The sequence below is a fragment of the Plectropomus leopardus genome, chromosome 19 (assembly GCF_008729295.1).
Source record: "Plectropomus leopardus isolate mb chromosome 19, YSFRI_Pleo_2.0, whole genome shotgun sequence".
Taxonomy (NCBI): domain Eukaryota; kingdom Metazoa; phylum Chordata; class Actinopteri; order Perciformes; family Serranidae; genus Plectropomus; species Plectropomus leopardus.
The window spans coordinates 2,539,253-2,555,782 of record NC_056481.1 but is presented as its reverse complement, the minus strand read 5'-3'; the positions used below and the strand labels follow the sequence as shown (position 1 = coordinate 2,555,782).

General features: G+C 39.2%; 1 protein-coding gene across 1 annotated transcript in view; it reads right to left on the bottom strand.

The window, feature by feature from the left end:
• The window catches only part of LOC121959002 (formin-like protein 1), a 26,028-nt gene extending 10,319 nt beyond the window's left edge, over window positions 1-15,709 (bottom strand). Inside the window, exons 1-6 of the mRNA XM_042508184.1 lie at window positions 14,813-15,709; window positions 2,893-2,976; window positions 2,289-2,372; window positions 1,843-1,916; window positions 1,004-1,087; window positions 645-862 (exon numbers count right to left, since the gene is read on the bottom strand). Of these exons, the coding sequence (XP_042364118.1) occupies window positions 645-862; window positions 1,004-1,087; window positions 1,843-1,916; window positions 2,289-2,372; window positions 2,893-2,976; window positions 14,813-14,971 (703 nt within the window). The 5' untranslated portion in view covers window positions 14,972-15,709. The remainder of the gene's footprint in view (window positions 1-644; window positions 863-1,003; window positions 1,088-1,842; window positions 1,917-2,288; window positions 2,373-2,892; window positions 2,977-14,812) is intronic.
• Window positions 15,710-16,530: the final 821 nt, after the last annotated feature.

Genomic DNA, 16,530 nt, shown 5'->3' with positions numbered 1-16,530 from the left:
AGTTTAATTCAGACTACTTCAATAATTTTATTTTTGCACAAATAAATATATCTTGAAAATAATTTGTATTTTTATCTATGTATGGGTAAAATAAGCCAGGACACTCTCTCTCTCTGCATCTGTGTGTGTGTGTGTGTAGCACACTATTTGGATAACACATGTACAGCTGTGTGTGNTCAGTTTAATTCAGACTACTTCAATAATTTTATTTTTGCACAAATAAATATATCTTGAAAATAATTTGTATTTTTATCTATGTATGGGTAAAATAAGCCAGGACACTCTCTCTCTCTGCATGTGTGTGTGTGTGTGTGTACGACAGTATTTGGATATCACATGTACAGCTGTGTGTGTCATCTGTTGAGGGAGATGAGGAATGATTTGTGAGAAACTGTGTTTGTGCGCGCTGAATTTAATCTGTGCAGCAGATGAAGGATTTCTGTGTTTATATACGTGTGTGTGTGTGTGCGTGTGTGTGTGCGTGTGTGCACATAATTCTGTGTTTGTGTGCAGCAGTGTGTTTACAGTATGTGGTAACAGTGGTTCACAGCTGGTCCGTGGTCGTCAGTTTAAGGTCCGTTGCACAATGAACGACCATCGTAAATATGACACATATCGATACGGACAGATCTATCTGCCGTCACTCTCAGCCGGGACATCGACTCCTCGCCCTCTCGTGACGCCCTCGCTCCCATCAGCCCACGCTGGCCGTGCGTACCTGACTGTGAAGGCCTTGCTGGCCTTGGAGGCGCTGTGAGTCGGAGAGTTGCTGGCACTCCTGCTCAGATCTTCCACTGATTTGTCCACAGTTTTGTTTTTGTCCGTGGGCAGCGTGCCGTTGTCCAGAGTGTCCACATCGTGTCTGTGAGTCAGAATCAGAGTTTAGCTCATACACACGTCACCTGTGTGAGACACTTTGATACTGTGACTGTGTGCGGGAGATGAGACGTGCACATTTAAGGCCTGACTGTTTCAAACGCAGGTGTTCGAGGCTGATACTTACGTGACGGCACCGTGTGCAAAGGACAGATAATCCACCAGAACATCTAAACCCTGGTTCTCCTCGTTCAGGAACTCCTGAGCCCAGCTGCAGGGAGACGACAGGTTTCAACTCAGCCACACGAACATCACAACGGCAACACTTCAACAGTTTAAAACTACAAAATAAAGCACAAACACGCATTTGAGGACACAAGAATCACGTGTTCTTGCCTCCAAACTTGACTGAAGTTGTTCTTTTCTAAAGTTTCAAAGTTTATGTTTATTATAAGGATCCCCTTTAGCTGACACCTGGGGGACAAGCTAGCAAAATTAAAGTGTCTAAGAAGCTTCTTAAATGCTTTCAAATTTGTTGTCTTTAAAAACAATAGAAGGAATATTTTAACGCTTAATTTAAACGCTTTACTTTGATAATATTTAATTTAAATTTGTATCTATCTGTTTGTTTTTGGTTGGTTTTTGTAGGTGCTGTTGTTGTTATTTATGCGTCAGTTGTTTGCTTCTTCTGTTTGAATTTTTTTCTTGCTGACTTTTTGAGAGAGTTTGCTTGTTGCAGTATTTACGAACTATTGTTGTGCTGTCCGATTTTTAATTGTGTTTGTAAATAATAATAAAACTTGTGAAAAAATTAATTAAATCCTTTTAAATTAACTTGATGCAGTAATTTACATTAAATACATAATTATCTTTATTCTTTTAAAAGCTCTGTCAGAGTCTAGAACAATAAAAACTGTTGTATTTTAAGCTTTTGTCCAACTTTAATAGCCTGACTTTAACTTGTGTGATATAATCAGCTTCTGTCCTTTGAGGTCTGAAGTCTTTGGCGGCTGGAGCGAGACTCACCCGATGTAATTGGTCCTCAGGGAAATCTCCAACTCTCTCAGGATCTGAGTGGACTCCTGGACGCGTCTCTTAAACTGGCAGAAAACACACAGGACGGTCAGCAAACGCTCATGTATTCACAATATGTAAAAGATGCCAGGGCCGTTTGACGTACTGATAAAGAGTTTAACATGCTATAACAGTGCTTTTGTGTTTTTTTGAGAATAAAGGAGCATAAAAACCCTGTTTTAAAAATACACAGATAGCCTTAATCTCTCCCAAATATTCATGTAAACATTAAATGCCAGAACAGATCTGACAAATAATTCAGTGTACAGTCAAAATGTTTTCATTCTCCACCACAAAAACCAAAAACGTAAAGAATTTTATCAACTACATTTTTCACATTTTTAAAATGCTTTTATGATTAAAAAAAAAAAAAAATGTCGAAACTTTGTGGGTTTTACCTTCCGACTGACCCCTCCGTGATCCAGATGACTCTTCAGCTTCTCCAGATAAGCAGATGGTGGATTTTTTACTTGAAACCGCTCCTGAAGATGCAGAGAAAGAAAGACACACACACACACACACACACACACAGACACACACACACACACACACACACACACAGTAATTATATTTGATTGCAGTGCTGCAGTGAGAGCAGAGGGGGCTCACAGGCAGTTTGATTACACAGCGTCTCTTATGCAAATAGAGCTGATCTTAAAAAGACGTTATTGTACAGTGATGCAGCACTTTGATTCAGCTCAGGCACCTTTAACCCTTTATTGAAACGAGTCAGCAAAAGTTCACGGGGATCAAACTTTGGTGACAGGTTGTTACGGCCCTCCATGCGGTTACTACGGCGACATGCAATATTAATGTGCCTCCTTATGTGTTTGTGTTTGTGATGTTTGGTATTCACTCTGCACCGGTCGCTGTATTGATCGGCCTCCACTGTTTATTCTGCGAGTCCATAAAACACGTGCCGTTAATTGGCTGATTTTCTAAAGGAAGCAGAGTGAAGATCCCGCTGATGGACGCGGCTGTAAATCCAGAGCGAAGACTCACCTGGTCACAGATCAGGTCCCACTTCTTCTCGTTGTCGTACTGACTGAGGATCTTCACCTTGTCTGGAGGGAGATTCATCGTGTTCTGAAAACAGAGAAGAAGAAAAAAACAGAGTGAAACGGCAAATCTGTCTAATGGAAAATGTAAACCTGAAGCACTATAGCAAAGATTTAAGAGAACGAGAAAATTACCCCAAAAAATACAAAAAAATAAAAATAAAGAAATGCATGTTTCTTTATCCCTGTAACATAACCTAGAAAAATATGGGGAATAGGTGAAGTGCAACTTAACAACAAAAAAATAGCAAGAAATTAGTAAAATAAATACAAAGAAATGAACTGAAAATAAGCAAAAAAAGAGCCAAATTTTTTTTTAAAAATGTCTTCAGTGTAACACAACTTTTAAAAAACGTGAAAAAGGCAATGAGCAAATAAACACGTAGCCCAAAAAACAGCTAGAAATTAGTAAAAAGTAACAAGAAAATGACCTGATCATAAGCACAAAAAAAATGAACCCCAAAAAACTGCAGACAAAAAATGTTGTTGTTGTTGTTTTTTTTTTATCCCTGTAACAAAGCTACTAAATATATAATTATTCTGATTATGCATATATTTCTCAGGACATTTTTCCCTAGTTTTTAAGACATTTTCCAACATTTCTCCCTCTTTTTAAAACATTTTTTATGTATTTTCTTTGTTACCATTTACCAATTTCTTGCCATTTGAAAGCCATTTCTTTCAAAGTTGGTCATTGCCTTTTTCCCCGTGTTTTGAAAAGAAATCAGACCGCTTTGCTAGGGTTAAGCAGATTAGTAATAAATACAATTATTTAAAAAAATAGCCAAGAAGGTCAGTGCAATAAAGGAATAGAATAACATTAAGTTTGATCATCAATAAAATAAATAAAAACAATAAAAAAAATAACATTTACAGAGAATAAATAAAATAAGAATAAATAAAAGATTTCAAATGACGGCAACAGAGAAAATTCACCTGCAAGAACTTGTCCACAAGAAGCTAAATGCATTGCAATATTTTCTAAAATGTCTTTGCAGATTAATCAGGAATGCTCATTTCGCCTCCGAGTCTCTGACTGGTTGTCTGATTCAGTGCCGACACACTGAGAGCAAAATGTAAACTAACGTTTTCTGGGAGCAGACAGCGTCCTGTTGGCAGTGGAAAACTAAGGACACTAATTAGCATCTAAACTGAGTAATGTGGAAAACTGCAGGCATTTTTTTAATTGTTCAATGTGCTCCTGTCAGCTAACTAGTTAATAAATGATCTACTGTCAGCCTGAAAACTGCAGTTAGTGGTGCACTTTCCTCTGGTGGTGCAACACAAGACTCAACGACATCAGCTGGGAGCCTAATTATGTCTCAGGTTGCTGTCCGCTGTTAGTCAGAGACACCGTGAGCCAAAGACGGAGGGAAATGACTCACATTTTAAGCAAAAAGACACAAATTTATTGAGTTAGTGCAAAAAACGTCTTTGTCTACAAAGCCAGATCATCAGTGGCATTCTGGCTGATGATGAACAGACAAGGCAATGTCTTTAAAACAGAAAAACTTTGGGGCCCTATAATCATTCATTTTAATTGAAGTGTCATTACTTTTTTTGGCCCATCACACACAGGATTTTAGGACAGTGTTATTTAATAATCATCCTCTACTCTTGCATGGACAAAACAAAGTGTGGAAAAGAAAAAGAAATAAAACACAAAATGTGGAGACAGATCTGCATCAGGGAGGCACGATATTGGATTTTTTACTGATATTCAAAATGCCAATATTAAAACAACCCATCTAACAAATAACCAATACCAATATATCAATATATATAGTATAGCAGGCCAAAGAAGTCATAGCATAATTTGCCAAAAAATTTTTAAAAATTATGTCAAAAAGAAAAAATGCCTTACTATAGTAACACACAAAAAAATCATAGTATAACATGTCGAAAAACTGAGAAAACCTCATAATAGAGGACATCAAATAAATGAAAAATAAAGTCATAATATAGCATGTAAAAAAAAATCTTAGTGTAGCATGTTGAAAAAAGTCTTAGTATAGTATGACCAAAAAAATACAAAAAAATTCATGGCATAGTATGTAAAAAAAGAGAAAAAAGTCATAATGTAGCATGTCAAATAAAAAAAAGTTTATTGTGTCAAAAAAATGTCATAGTATGGCAAAAATGGTTCCAAATACCTGCGGTAAGGACTGTTTCACGGCAAGATAAAGCCGTTAAAAATACTCTCAACATAGTGATATTGATTTTCAATTAATCAGTGAAGGCAGAGTTTGCTCAGCCGCATCTGATTATATGTACGTGACACGGTCGATATCACAGACTGTATAAATAATAAAGGTTTAAAGCAACCAGCTGGCAGATCTCCAGCTGATGTGGACGAGTCGGACCGACTCCCATCGATAAACGGATTCTCCCCCAGTGACTGTATACTGGGACGAGGACAGCAGTCCAGTTAGATGTCCTAATCATGCTGTAACTGCAGCTCCACTGACCTGAGCATGTAAACACACTGACTGAGTCATCAGACCAGAACTGAGTCACTCTGCGAGTCACAAGTCATCCTCCGAGCTGCGTTACTGTTGCAACTCTGCAAGTCTGTTGCCACAACACAGCAACAGTTGTGTTGCTAATGAAGCGCCACAGTGTCACTCATCACCCTCTCATTAACTCTTTCACACCAGGATCAATATCAGTATTCTTGATTTCTTTCAAAAACACAGGAACAAACATAACTTGGTAAGACATGTCCTGCAAAATTAGTGCAAGGAAAAATGTCCAGAAAAACATATTTTTAATTCTTTTGATTATATATTTAAAATTCTGTTACAGAGAAACCAAAAAATAATAATTTTATTTAATGGTTTTAGTACTTTCTTGAGGTCAGTTTCTTGGTTGTGATTTGGTAACATTGTTTGTTTTTTGTTATTTTTTCCCCTTATTTTTAGGTATTTTTCTTCTAACTATTTACTAGTTTCTTGCAATTTTTTGGGCAATTTCTTGTTAAGTTGCTCATCACCATCTTCCCATGTCTTTGTGAGAAATTAAACTAATTTGCTTTGGTTTCAAAAGGGTTAACTGTGATAAGTAGCACAATACCAGATTAAAATAGTAAAAGTAAGGTAGAAGTACACATTAGAGAGGTTGCGTGGTGTGTTTTATCTCTGAAGTCAGGTTTTTTTTATTTTAGGAAAAAAAAAGAGCTGATGCTGCACTTTGATAAGCACACACACCATCAAACCGCTCATCCTCAACTCTGGCACGTCAGCTGATGTGGTTTCTGTAGATGATTTAAAAAAAGAAAAAACAGCCGATAAGGACGAGTTTCGTCTTTGATGTTCTTCACAAAGTTTCTAAGAAGTCCTGATGAAAGATTCTCATCACACACACACACACACACACACACACACACACACACACACACACACGAAACTGGGCTAGTGGACAGGAGACACCCACTCAAGGACGACACACATTCAGCTATCTCCTCACTCTTTACCTAAACGCTACATATCCTCCTCGAATCTTATCTGTGTCTCCTCTCTGTCCTCCCTCACGCCTCCTGCTCTCGTTTTTGCTGAGCGCCATGAGGTCAGCGAAAGCGAGGAGTCACCGACACTCTGCCGACAAACGTCCAGCGGTGGTTACTTAGTCCTGATTTGCCTCAGAGCTCAGAGAAATGAGCCACATTTCACTTTTGCTCTTTTATCATGTGAAACTGTTCTGTTATCATTGTGACATTTTTGGGGACGGACAGATTTTACGCATTTTAAAAGCCGAGGCCGTCTGAAAACTCAAAGCTGCTGTGCAGACATAATGCGTGCCGTGCTGAAAAACAGGGGCACAGCAAATACCAAACAGCACAGCGGATCAATGGTGCTCTGCGGCTGGACGTGAATCTGATAAATCAGGCCTGATGAATGGAGCCGCGGGGTCAATACGTGCTGCTTTTATTCGGTCGGCTGGATGAGAAAAACAACCTTGGTTTCTCCAACACTTTTAGAGAGAAAGTTAAAAGAACACTTTTGTTTTGGCTACAGTTTTTTCATAAGTTAACCCTTTAAACCCAAAGAAACTGGCTTGATTTATTTTCAACCATGAGAAGAAAGCAACAAGCAACTTACGGAGAAATGACACAAAAGTTTGAAATTTGTAAAAAGAACAAGAAAATTTCCTGAAAATTAGCACAAAAACATGAAATTACCTAGAGAAGAAGTGCATAATTGTTTAACATAATTTTAAATATATAATTCTGATCATTTCTGGACTTTTTTCACCAACTAAACTTATTTCTGTGAATTTGCTGGAAACTAAATGTTCACTGCCTTCTTTTCCATGTTTTTGAACAAAATCAAACCAATTAGATTTCAGGGTTCAAAGGGGTAAACTATTAAATCGAAGACTTTTTTATGCACTAAACAAATTTATTTCTGTCAAATTGTGGTTGCATGTTTGTTAAGATCCCTGTTAGTGAGCCCTTCTCCTTCCTCAAGGTAATCTGTTCACCTGGCAGGTGTGATGCTGATAAAACAGCATCATTTCGACGCAGGTGTGAATTAAAATGATCACAATAAAATGACCTTGAGATTTGCAGTCTGATCACACAATGACATAGATGTAGCGTCTCATTAGGCCAGTTTACATTAACCCTCAAAATTGAGCAAATTGAAACTGCAAATACAAAAAATGCCTGATGGAAACACGTACATTTTGAAAAAACGTCCAATTATCAAATTATTTTCAATTAAAAAACGTTTTTACACTTGCATGAGGTGATTAAAAAAAGCCATATTTTGCAAAACTGCAATGGAAAAACTCCTTTGGCTTTTATAGTCCTATGCACTTATATACATATACATATATATGTATATAAGCGTATATATGTGTGTGTGTGTGTGTGTGTGTGTGTGTGTGTGTGTGTGTGCATATATATATATTTTGTCTATTAGATTTTTAAAATCTGTCTGTGTCTTTTTCATAAGGGAGACCCACTTTAACCATAGCTTCAAGAATTTTCCATTTGTGTGGATATATTATTTCATATGAATAATTATGCAAACACGGCACCTGGACTGCACGTCAGTATCAAATGTCATCATCTAATCAGCTGATCACATCAGTCACCGGTGTGATGTGGAGACGGCCGATAACACGGAATACAACCAGCGAAGAAACACAGTCATCAAGCTTCGTATTTTACTGAGCTCAGTCTTCCTCTCCGGCTCACGGAGGGCCATGTGATTCGTTTATACACACTAAGACATAATAAGTGTGAGAGCATGTTGTCACACTCATACTGGCCACTCTCCATGACAACCTGCGCTATAATTGCCTCAGTGTGTTCAGAGCTTATTAAAATCCCTCCAACTCCCTCAACTGCGCTCATACAAGTGGAATTATGAGTAAAATAAGAGGCTTTTTTATGTGAAATAAACACATATGCTGTGAAAGAAACCACACATGATGTCAGTTTAACCCTTTGAACCCAGAGCACATTGGTTTGATCTCTTTCAAAAACATGGGAAATATAACCAATGAGCATCTTAGCAAGAAATATTCCACAATATTCAAGAAATTAGTAGATTTAGATTTTTTTTTAAAGCTATGGGAAAACTATTTATAATCTTCACAATTAAAGATTTAAATTTAGATTTAGATTTATGTTATAAATGTATTGTAATTTTGACATTAAAATTAAAATTGTGTTGCAAAATCATGATAATTTTTTGGTACTTTTTCCAGGATTTTTTCCTTTTTTTGTTTTTTTTTTTGGGGGGGGGGGGTACTTTTTACACATTTTTTGCTAATTTTGGGCTGTGCATACTTCCCTTTTTTTTTTAAAGGAAATCAAGCCAATTTGCTGTGGTTACAAAGGGTTAAACGACATAAGTGTAATGCATCTCTGATCCATGAAAAACAACAGTTGTGAATTCAAAATAATGAGGCTCAAAGTGGCGGCATGAAGACGATGCATTCAGCAGACAGAAGTGGGACATTTTTTTGTGCCGCTGAATGATGCATTCCTGAAACCCTGAACGTGCTGACGGTCCCAAAAGGACGGATCAATGGTATTATCATGTGAACAGAGGCGAGCTGCGTGTGCAGCAGCGGCTGAATAATTACTGCTAAATCTGTGCTCTCCTCCCTCTCCCTGTTTCTGCTGTCTTATACAGCACTGAGTCTGTTCTGCATGTAATCTGATTCCACTGTATCGCATGTAATCACATTACAGAAAATAGCTCAGGGTAGTTAGGTTTTCCGCTGCTAAATGCATTGTGATATACATTAACAGATTTCCAGGTTTTTACAGATGGAGAATGAGGGAGAGAAGCTTAAAAGGTACATTTTTCAAACCATTTTGTGTCAATAGATGGATTTTCATTACAGATTTGCCAAAAACTTAAGCAATATTTCTGAAATGCTGATAAAACACAATTGCGAGATGACTGCGTTTCCACTGAGAGATGTTCTGCGACTTTTCCTCTGGCGATAACGTTTCAAGAATTTCAAGCACCTCACACGTGGGAGCGGCCACGTAAAAACTGACTTGTTTCCAGTAGGTGTATTGTGTATCGTATATATTCCCAAGTTAACTGAAACACGCCTATTGCTGCACCTGGAGGCCTTTAAACATTATGACAAAGGCGTTGATTTGGGGTGAGGTCAGGAAACTGTTACGGTCAGTTAAGTTCACACCAAACTAGAAAAAACATTTCTTTGTGGAACACGAGATATGGGGCGTCCACATACTTTTGGCCATGCTGCGGACAGTATTATGAGAGACACTGATGCGCAGGCTACAACAGAGAAAGAAATGTGTAATCTTGTATTTTGATGTCAGGTGTAAATGTGTAATGTAAAGTGTCTCTAACATACAGTCACTTTAGTTTGAAAAGGAAACTAAAAAAAATCTGCTTAAAGTGCAGATCTGCTTACAAGTGAGTAAATGTTTGTTTCCTTCTCGCTCTTCCTGTCTCTGTCTGTACATACAGTACACAAATCCACAGATGTACATTTACAATTCCACCCACTGCCGCATTCCCTGTTGGGAAATATGCAAAGTGTTATGTAAAAACGCTGAGGGAAAAGCACTCCACGTGAATTTGGATGTGACTGAAGTGTTTGTACACTGACGCTATCAGAGTCGCGTACTGTTACCGTGCAGATTTCACATCGATTGTGTCAGTCTGAAATTGCTGCAGCCGAATCAGACGCATCCATCACAACATGAATGCAGCGTCAATAAAAGCTGCTCACAGAGGAGCAAACTGGCTTTTAACACACACATACACAGAAATGCATGCAAATATGCACACACACATTGCCCTCCACACCTCTGAGGGAAGTTTGACACTTTCTCCTCTGCAGAAAGAGACTTCTGATAGTCTGCAGCACTTTTGCTTCCTCACACACAGCCGGACGGTTTAACATGCAGACGGTATCTCCTGCGTTTAGCTCGGGAGATTCGCTCTGCAGACTCAGCAGAAGAAAGGTGGTGGGAGAGATGATCTATATTTGGTGGGATACAACGGTGATGTAGCAAAAAAAAAAAAAAAAAAAAAAAAAAAAGCACATTGGGAATGTGTTCAGCACCGGGAGGCGGGGAGGAGAAATGATTTCGGATGCAGCAGCGTACGGTTAAACTGCTGCAGAGTGACGCCTGGTTTTTCTTTTTCTGCACAAAATAAAAACACACACCCTGCTGCAGCTGCACACACACACACACACACACACACACACACACACACACACACACACACACACACACACACACACACACACACACACACACTCAGGCAAAAAAACCTGCAGCAGCTGGCACAAGATGCTCGCTGTGGTCACATTAATTCACTGCGGTGGTCATCCCACGACCCCCAACACACACACACACACACACACACACACACACACACACACACACACACACACATACTCACACACAAATACACACACACAATCAGTCCACTGCAACACAGTTTGAGTTTGCTGTGTGTACAGTATGAATTTGCACTGTAAGTAATACGATCATATGCAAACACTCCATGCAAAACAAGAGAAAATTTAGCACATGTGAACAAACAGGGAACGTTTCTACTATAGTACACACACTACTCTGAAGAGTAGATATGTAGTAGTATGATAGTAGGCTTGGGCGTTATCATGGTATTATGGTATACCAAGAAGCTGTTTTTTTCCAATCCCCTCATAAATACAGGCACTCCTCTTTTGTAATAACCCTTTGAAACCTGAGCAAATTTGATTTATTTCAAAAACACAGTTAGAAGGCAAAGAGCAACTTAAGAACACATGGTCCAAAAAACGGCAAGAAATTAGCAAAAAGTTACAAGAAAATGACCTGAAAATAAGCAAAAAACAAACAAGAAATGATCCAAAAAGTGCAGAAAACTTTTTTTCTATAACATAAATATAAATATAGAATTACAATGATTGTAAGTGTAGTTTTTCTGGACAATTTTCCATATATTTTGGACAATTTTCTTGTGGTTCACTGCTTGGCACAAAGTATGTCGACGCCCGTCTCAAGGTCCATGAAGAAAAGTTTTTTCTAGTTTGGTCTGAATATAATTGGCCTTGACCTCAGCCCCCTCTGTCATTATTACTTAACAGGCCTCCAGGTGCAGAACTTGGCCGTGTGGCAACAGGCAGGTTTCCATTAACCCTAAAATTGCACAAATTGAAACAGCAAATATAAACACACCTACTGGAAACATCAATTTCGAGAAAACTCCCTTTTATCACATAAAAGTCTTAACATTGACACGAAGTGGTAATTCAGGCACTTTGAAAAAGCCATAATTCGCAAAACTGCAATGGAAACACTTTTTTAGTCCCATGGTGCTGTGTCTATGTGCTTGTCAGTATGAACTGGCTCCCTCGTGATGCAGCAGGAGCTAAAAGAGCTGTTATTGCATCACATAACTCTTTTTGAATCCACAGGTCCGCTGTGAAATCGTGGACTATCAGCTCCCAGAAAGTCCTCATATGTGGCCGCTCCCACGTAAAAGGGGCTCACCTTTCTCTTATCGCTCACATAACACGGAAATAATGACGGCTAGTGTGACGGCTGCAATAGAAACAAACCTGCTGTGTTTTTAACGTTCATCGCCATGGTTACTGGAGTGTTTTCGCCAGAGAAGAAAACGCAGAACGTCACTCAGTGGAAATGCAGTCATCTTGCAATAGGATTTTATCAACATTTTGAAAATATTGCTTAAGTTTTGCACAAATCTGCAGTGTTCACTTACCACATATGGGTGTAATATTCAGGTGTCCACATACTTTTGGCCAAGAGCTGTAGTTCATTTCTGCTCAAGATATTAAACATGGCTTTTTTTGGGACAGACTGCGCAGAAACTATGGAAACTATAATGTAACAGTTGAATGAAATGTCTGAAAAAATGTAAATAATTACATTTTTTCTCTCGGACTCAGTTCAGAGATTTTGAAAAAAAAACATTAGCTCTCGAGCAGAGATAATTAGAGTTTCTGCACTAACGGGGAGTGTTTTAAGCTCACACTCATTGATTGAGCTGCCTCAGAGGAAGAGAATAGTGTTTATCAGGGTTTTAATTGATTTCCATTCACCTTCAGGAGGGTTACAGGGAAGCTGACTGTGAGGAAAAAACCTCAGACGTGTTTATGTTTCAGGCTCAAATCAAATCACAGATCAGCTCGACATCACGTCACTCTGAGACGAATGACAACAGGAATGCAGCTAATCATACAGCAAGTGGTCCGGCCACATGTTGAACATAGCTGTGCTGTCAGACTCAAATCTGTCTCTCGCTTGTTTTCTCTCCCTCTTGTCACCGTGGCGACAAGAGGTCAGTTTGTCACTGCACATGTTGTCGTAAACAGGAGACAGCTTAACAGCTCAGTGAGGGAAGTAATAAAAAGAAAATCGAGTTATGGTCGAGGAATGTTTGTCGCCGAAGGATGTGACTTTACGTTTTTGTCAATAAGGCTCTCACAGAGTCGCAAGGCCAGGATGAAAAAAAAATAGAGAGAGAATTTACATCTTGCATGAAAAGTTTAAATACTTCTTTATAACAGAAACGTGAAGCAGCGCTTGATGAGCAAAAAGAGAGAGTGATTTATAAAAAAACACAAGTAGAGTCACAGTTCACTGCAGCTGAGGCCACTCAGCTGAAGAGAGTAGTGTCTCCAGTTACAGGACATGGCCAAAACTGTGTGGACGCCTCAACAATACACCATGTTTGTTTAACATCCTATGCCAAAATTCTGGGCGTTAATCTGCCGATATAACAGCCTCCACTCTTCTGGTTCCAGGTTTTCCAGCACATACTGAACCCGCTACAGCGCCGACACTGTCACAATGTTCCACTGATCTACAGGTGGCTGTAATATATCAACAAAAACGCAGTATGTTTACATACTTTTTTTTGTGCTAGTACAACTAAAACCGGACCTTAAAAATACATGCAAACATGTTAGTCCGGCTGAAATCCAACGGAATCGAAGCTCTCTAAATCGGATTAACACGCAGATAATGCACTACACACAGTGTGTTTTGGTGAGTAACACTGAATGCAAACATGATTTGTGTTTATTTTCAGGAAACTGCTTTAAAGTCATGTTTTATGGCTATGTAAAAACAGATATGGGGCGCGGGGGAGACCTTACGATGCATGTCCACTATACACGGCCTGAATTTCGCTCCAATTCATTATGTAACACTAACATTTTTTTAAAAGTACTTTTTACACAGAACCAAAAGGCGACGGCATTATTCCGCTCCATTGTGTGATTATTCACCGCATCCCAAAATCAAAAGAGGCGTGACAGGGGTGACGTGTAACACAACAGCGTCGGCCTCTAGTGTGACATATAACGTGCACGCCGGCAGCGCTTTCTAAACGATAACATGTCAGTCACAATCATTTAGCGTCTCTGTGATACCGCAGCTGATCTCGTCCTCTGCACAGACTTTGTTTCGGCGCTGTTACTACGTCCACACCAGGCTCAGAGGTGAGACCACTCTGTCCCCTCTTTCCCTGATCGGACGCTATATACAGAGCGGCGAGGCCACATTACGGCGTGATATTCCCGCCTTTTACAAGGGACTGTTAATGCGGCTACCATCAGATCAGGAAACACGTGTTTCGTCAATCCTACATTATTTCTATTTTCTGGTTTTGGTTTGGAGGACCTTTTTTGGGGCACTTATTTTAGACGATAAAGTCTAACTCGCCGTTCCAGTTTATCCCAAAGGTGTTGGACGAGGTTGAGGTCAAAGTTTTTGTGCAGAACAGTCAACTTCTTCCACACCAAACATTCAAACATTTCTTTATGGACTAAATAAAGCAAAAACAAACTATGACAGAAAGTTAGAAGTAAATTATTATCTTAAATATGACAGCACGCTGAAGTATTAAGAAATCAAATCAAGTACCCCAAAATAATGTCAAAAGGGGTGTCCACATACTTTTGTCAATATAGTGTATAACTTTCTGTAAAAGTTGATGTGATGAAATATGAGAGTTATTCTTTAAAATAAGGTATTCTGAGTTAAATTTGAAGCTGTGACGGTAAAAAAGTTAACTTTAGTCGCACTTTTTGTTAAATCGTAAACAGCTCGGACCCCCTCCATCATCATTCTTCCTCCAGCCAACGGTCCATGCAGTGAGCCTAATGCTGCAGTAAGCTCCAGCATAAAGGACCTCTTATGTATCTTTCCACAGTGGCATTGTGTACCTGGCACAGCGATAAGCTTGTCCTGAGGACGTGCACATTTCCAACATATTCCAAATTCTTTGTTTCTTTCTGCTGTTTGCTTTTTTTTTTCTCTCTCTCTCTTCTGTGTGAAAGTTGACATGCGCCCTGACCTGCTGCACAAAGTCACAACTCACCAGCACTGCGCCGAAACGTTGCTCCAGTTCCTCCTCAGGTGGCATCGGGAGTTTTGGAGCCACTGTTTTTTTCTGGGAGCCCGTGGAGCCTGGAGGGGCCGACGCCGCCTTGCCCTCCTTCCCCTGGGGTACCTCCATGCTTCCTGCTGCATTTCCCATGACTGTAAATCCAAGAGATAAAAAAGCAGCTGCTCTGCTAAAAAAAAAAGTGCTGCAAGGTTAATGATTTAAAAAAATATATTAGTTAAAAGTTAAGTTGGAGGCTCTGTGAGGCACTGGCCCGTGACCTTTGGTTATTTCCATGACCCCAGTCTGTTGATTCATGCTGAAGTGGCTCTCAGTGCGCGTCCATATCCTCAAACAAGGAGAAAGCGGTGGGTTGAAATCCACCCGCGCCTCTGAATGAGATCCCGATGCATTATGAAACCCTAGAAAGAGGGAAGGGGATATCCTGAGAGTGACAGACAGAGTGACAGCTGAGCGAGTGAAAGACAAAAGGGGAGGAGACAGAGTTCAGAGGCCCGGGGCCGAGCGCACGGGACCAGGCTGCGATAAGAAGAGAAAATATTCAGATTAACCGGGAGAGATATCACTTCCCTGCTGCACAGGTGGGGAGGAAAAACTCTGGAGGCAAACTACTGAAAAAGCTGCAGCGCTGTCGGGTGATGAGTTTGGCTCGCAGGTAGTCCGTGGAAGCCCTCCATCTGCTGCTGGATGCTGGGAGTCTCTGGGTGTTTGATCTCCATATCCGGAGGAAAAGAGGGAAAAAGAGGGAAAGGCAGAGATCCAGCAGGCAGCCACTCTGTCTATCCGAAACAGGGACACAGAGAGACAGACGGCAGCAGTGGCATTAGTCCTAACAGCGGAGAGCAGAGACAGCCGAGCGCTCTGGGTCCTAAAGCCTCCATGTACAACCACGCACACAATTCTCCAGAAAACTACTAATATAATAATAATAATGATAATGTTATGATAATGCTCCAAAGAGGTGGTCCTCTCAAATTCAATGAATATTAACTTGTTAGCAGAAACATTTATTCTTTCATCTGGTGTTTTTACGGATTAGTTGACAACAAGAAAAATATAGAAAATCACAAGATTTCACCTTTAAAATATCTAAAAAAAATCTTTTTTAAAAAGCCTGGCCTTAGTTTTTTGTCAGGAATGTGACACTGTAAAATCTTACTAAAAGTAATCTTGGAAACCAATTGTGCTACAAAACAAAAGTAAATATAACTATAAATCTAAATTATCTAAATTTGTTAACGTTATATTTATTTTCACAAGTTTAATTCGAATTTTGCTGCATTTACTTAATTTTGTGAAGTTGATGCAACTTGAATTGACAAGTGGAATAACTTTGTTCTTTTCTTTTCATTTCAGCAACTTCAGTTAAGTTGACAGGTTAATATTCATATTTCATACAGAGGGCCATCTGTATGAAACAACCATCTGCATCATCATCATTCAAAATGACTCTTATTTGCAAAGACTCATAGCACTTCATTGATTCATTTGTACTGCATTTCACTTTGTAATACAAACGTAATTTTTGATTTCTATCAATTATTTATCACAGCTTAGTCTTGAAATTTTGATCAATTATGCTTTTTTTTAAAATTTATTTCTTTTTGTATGATTATTTTTGTTTAATACGGGAGGTATCTCCCTAAACTATCCTGCACAATATTATACACAATATATTATATCCCTTTCCA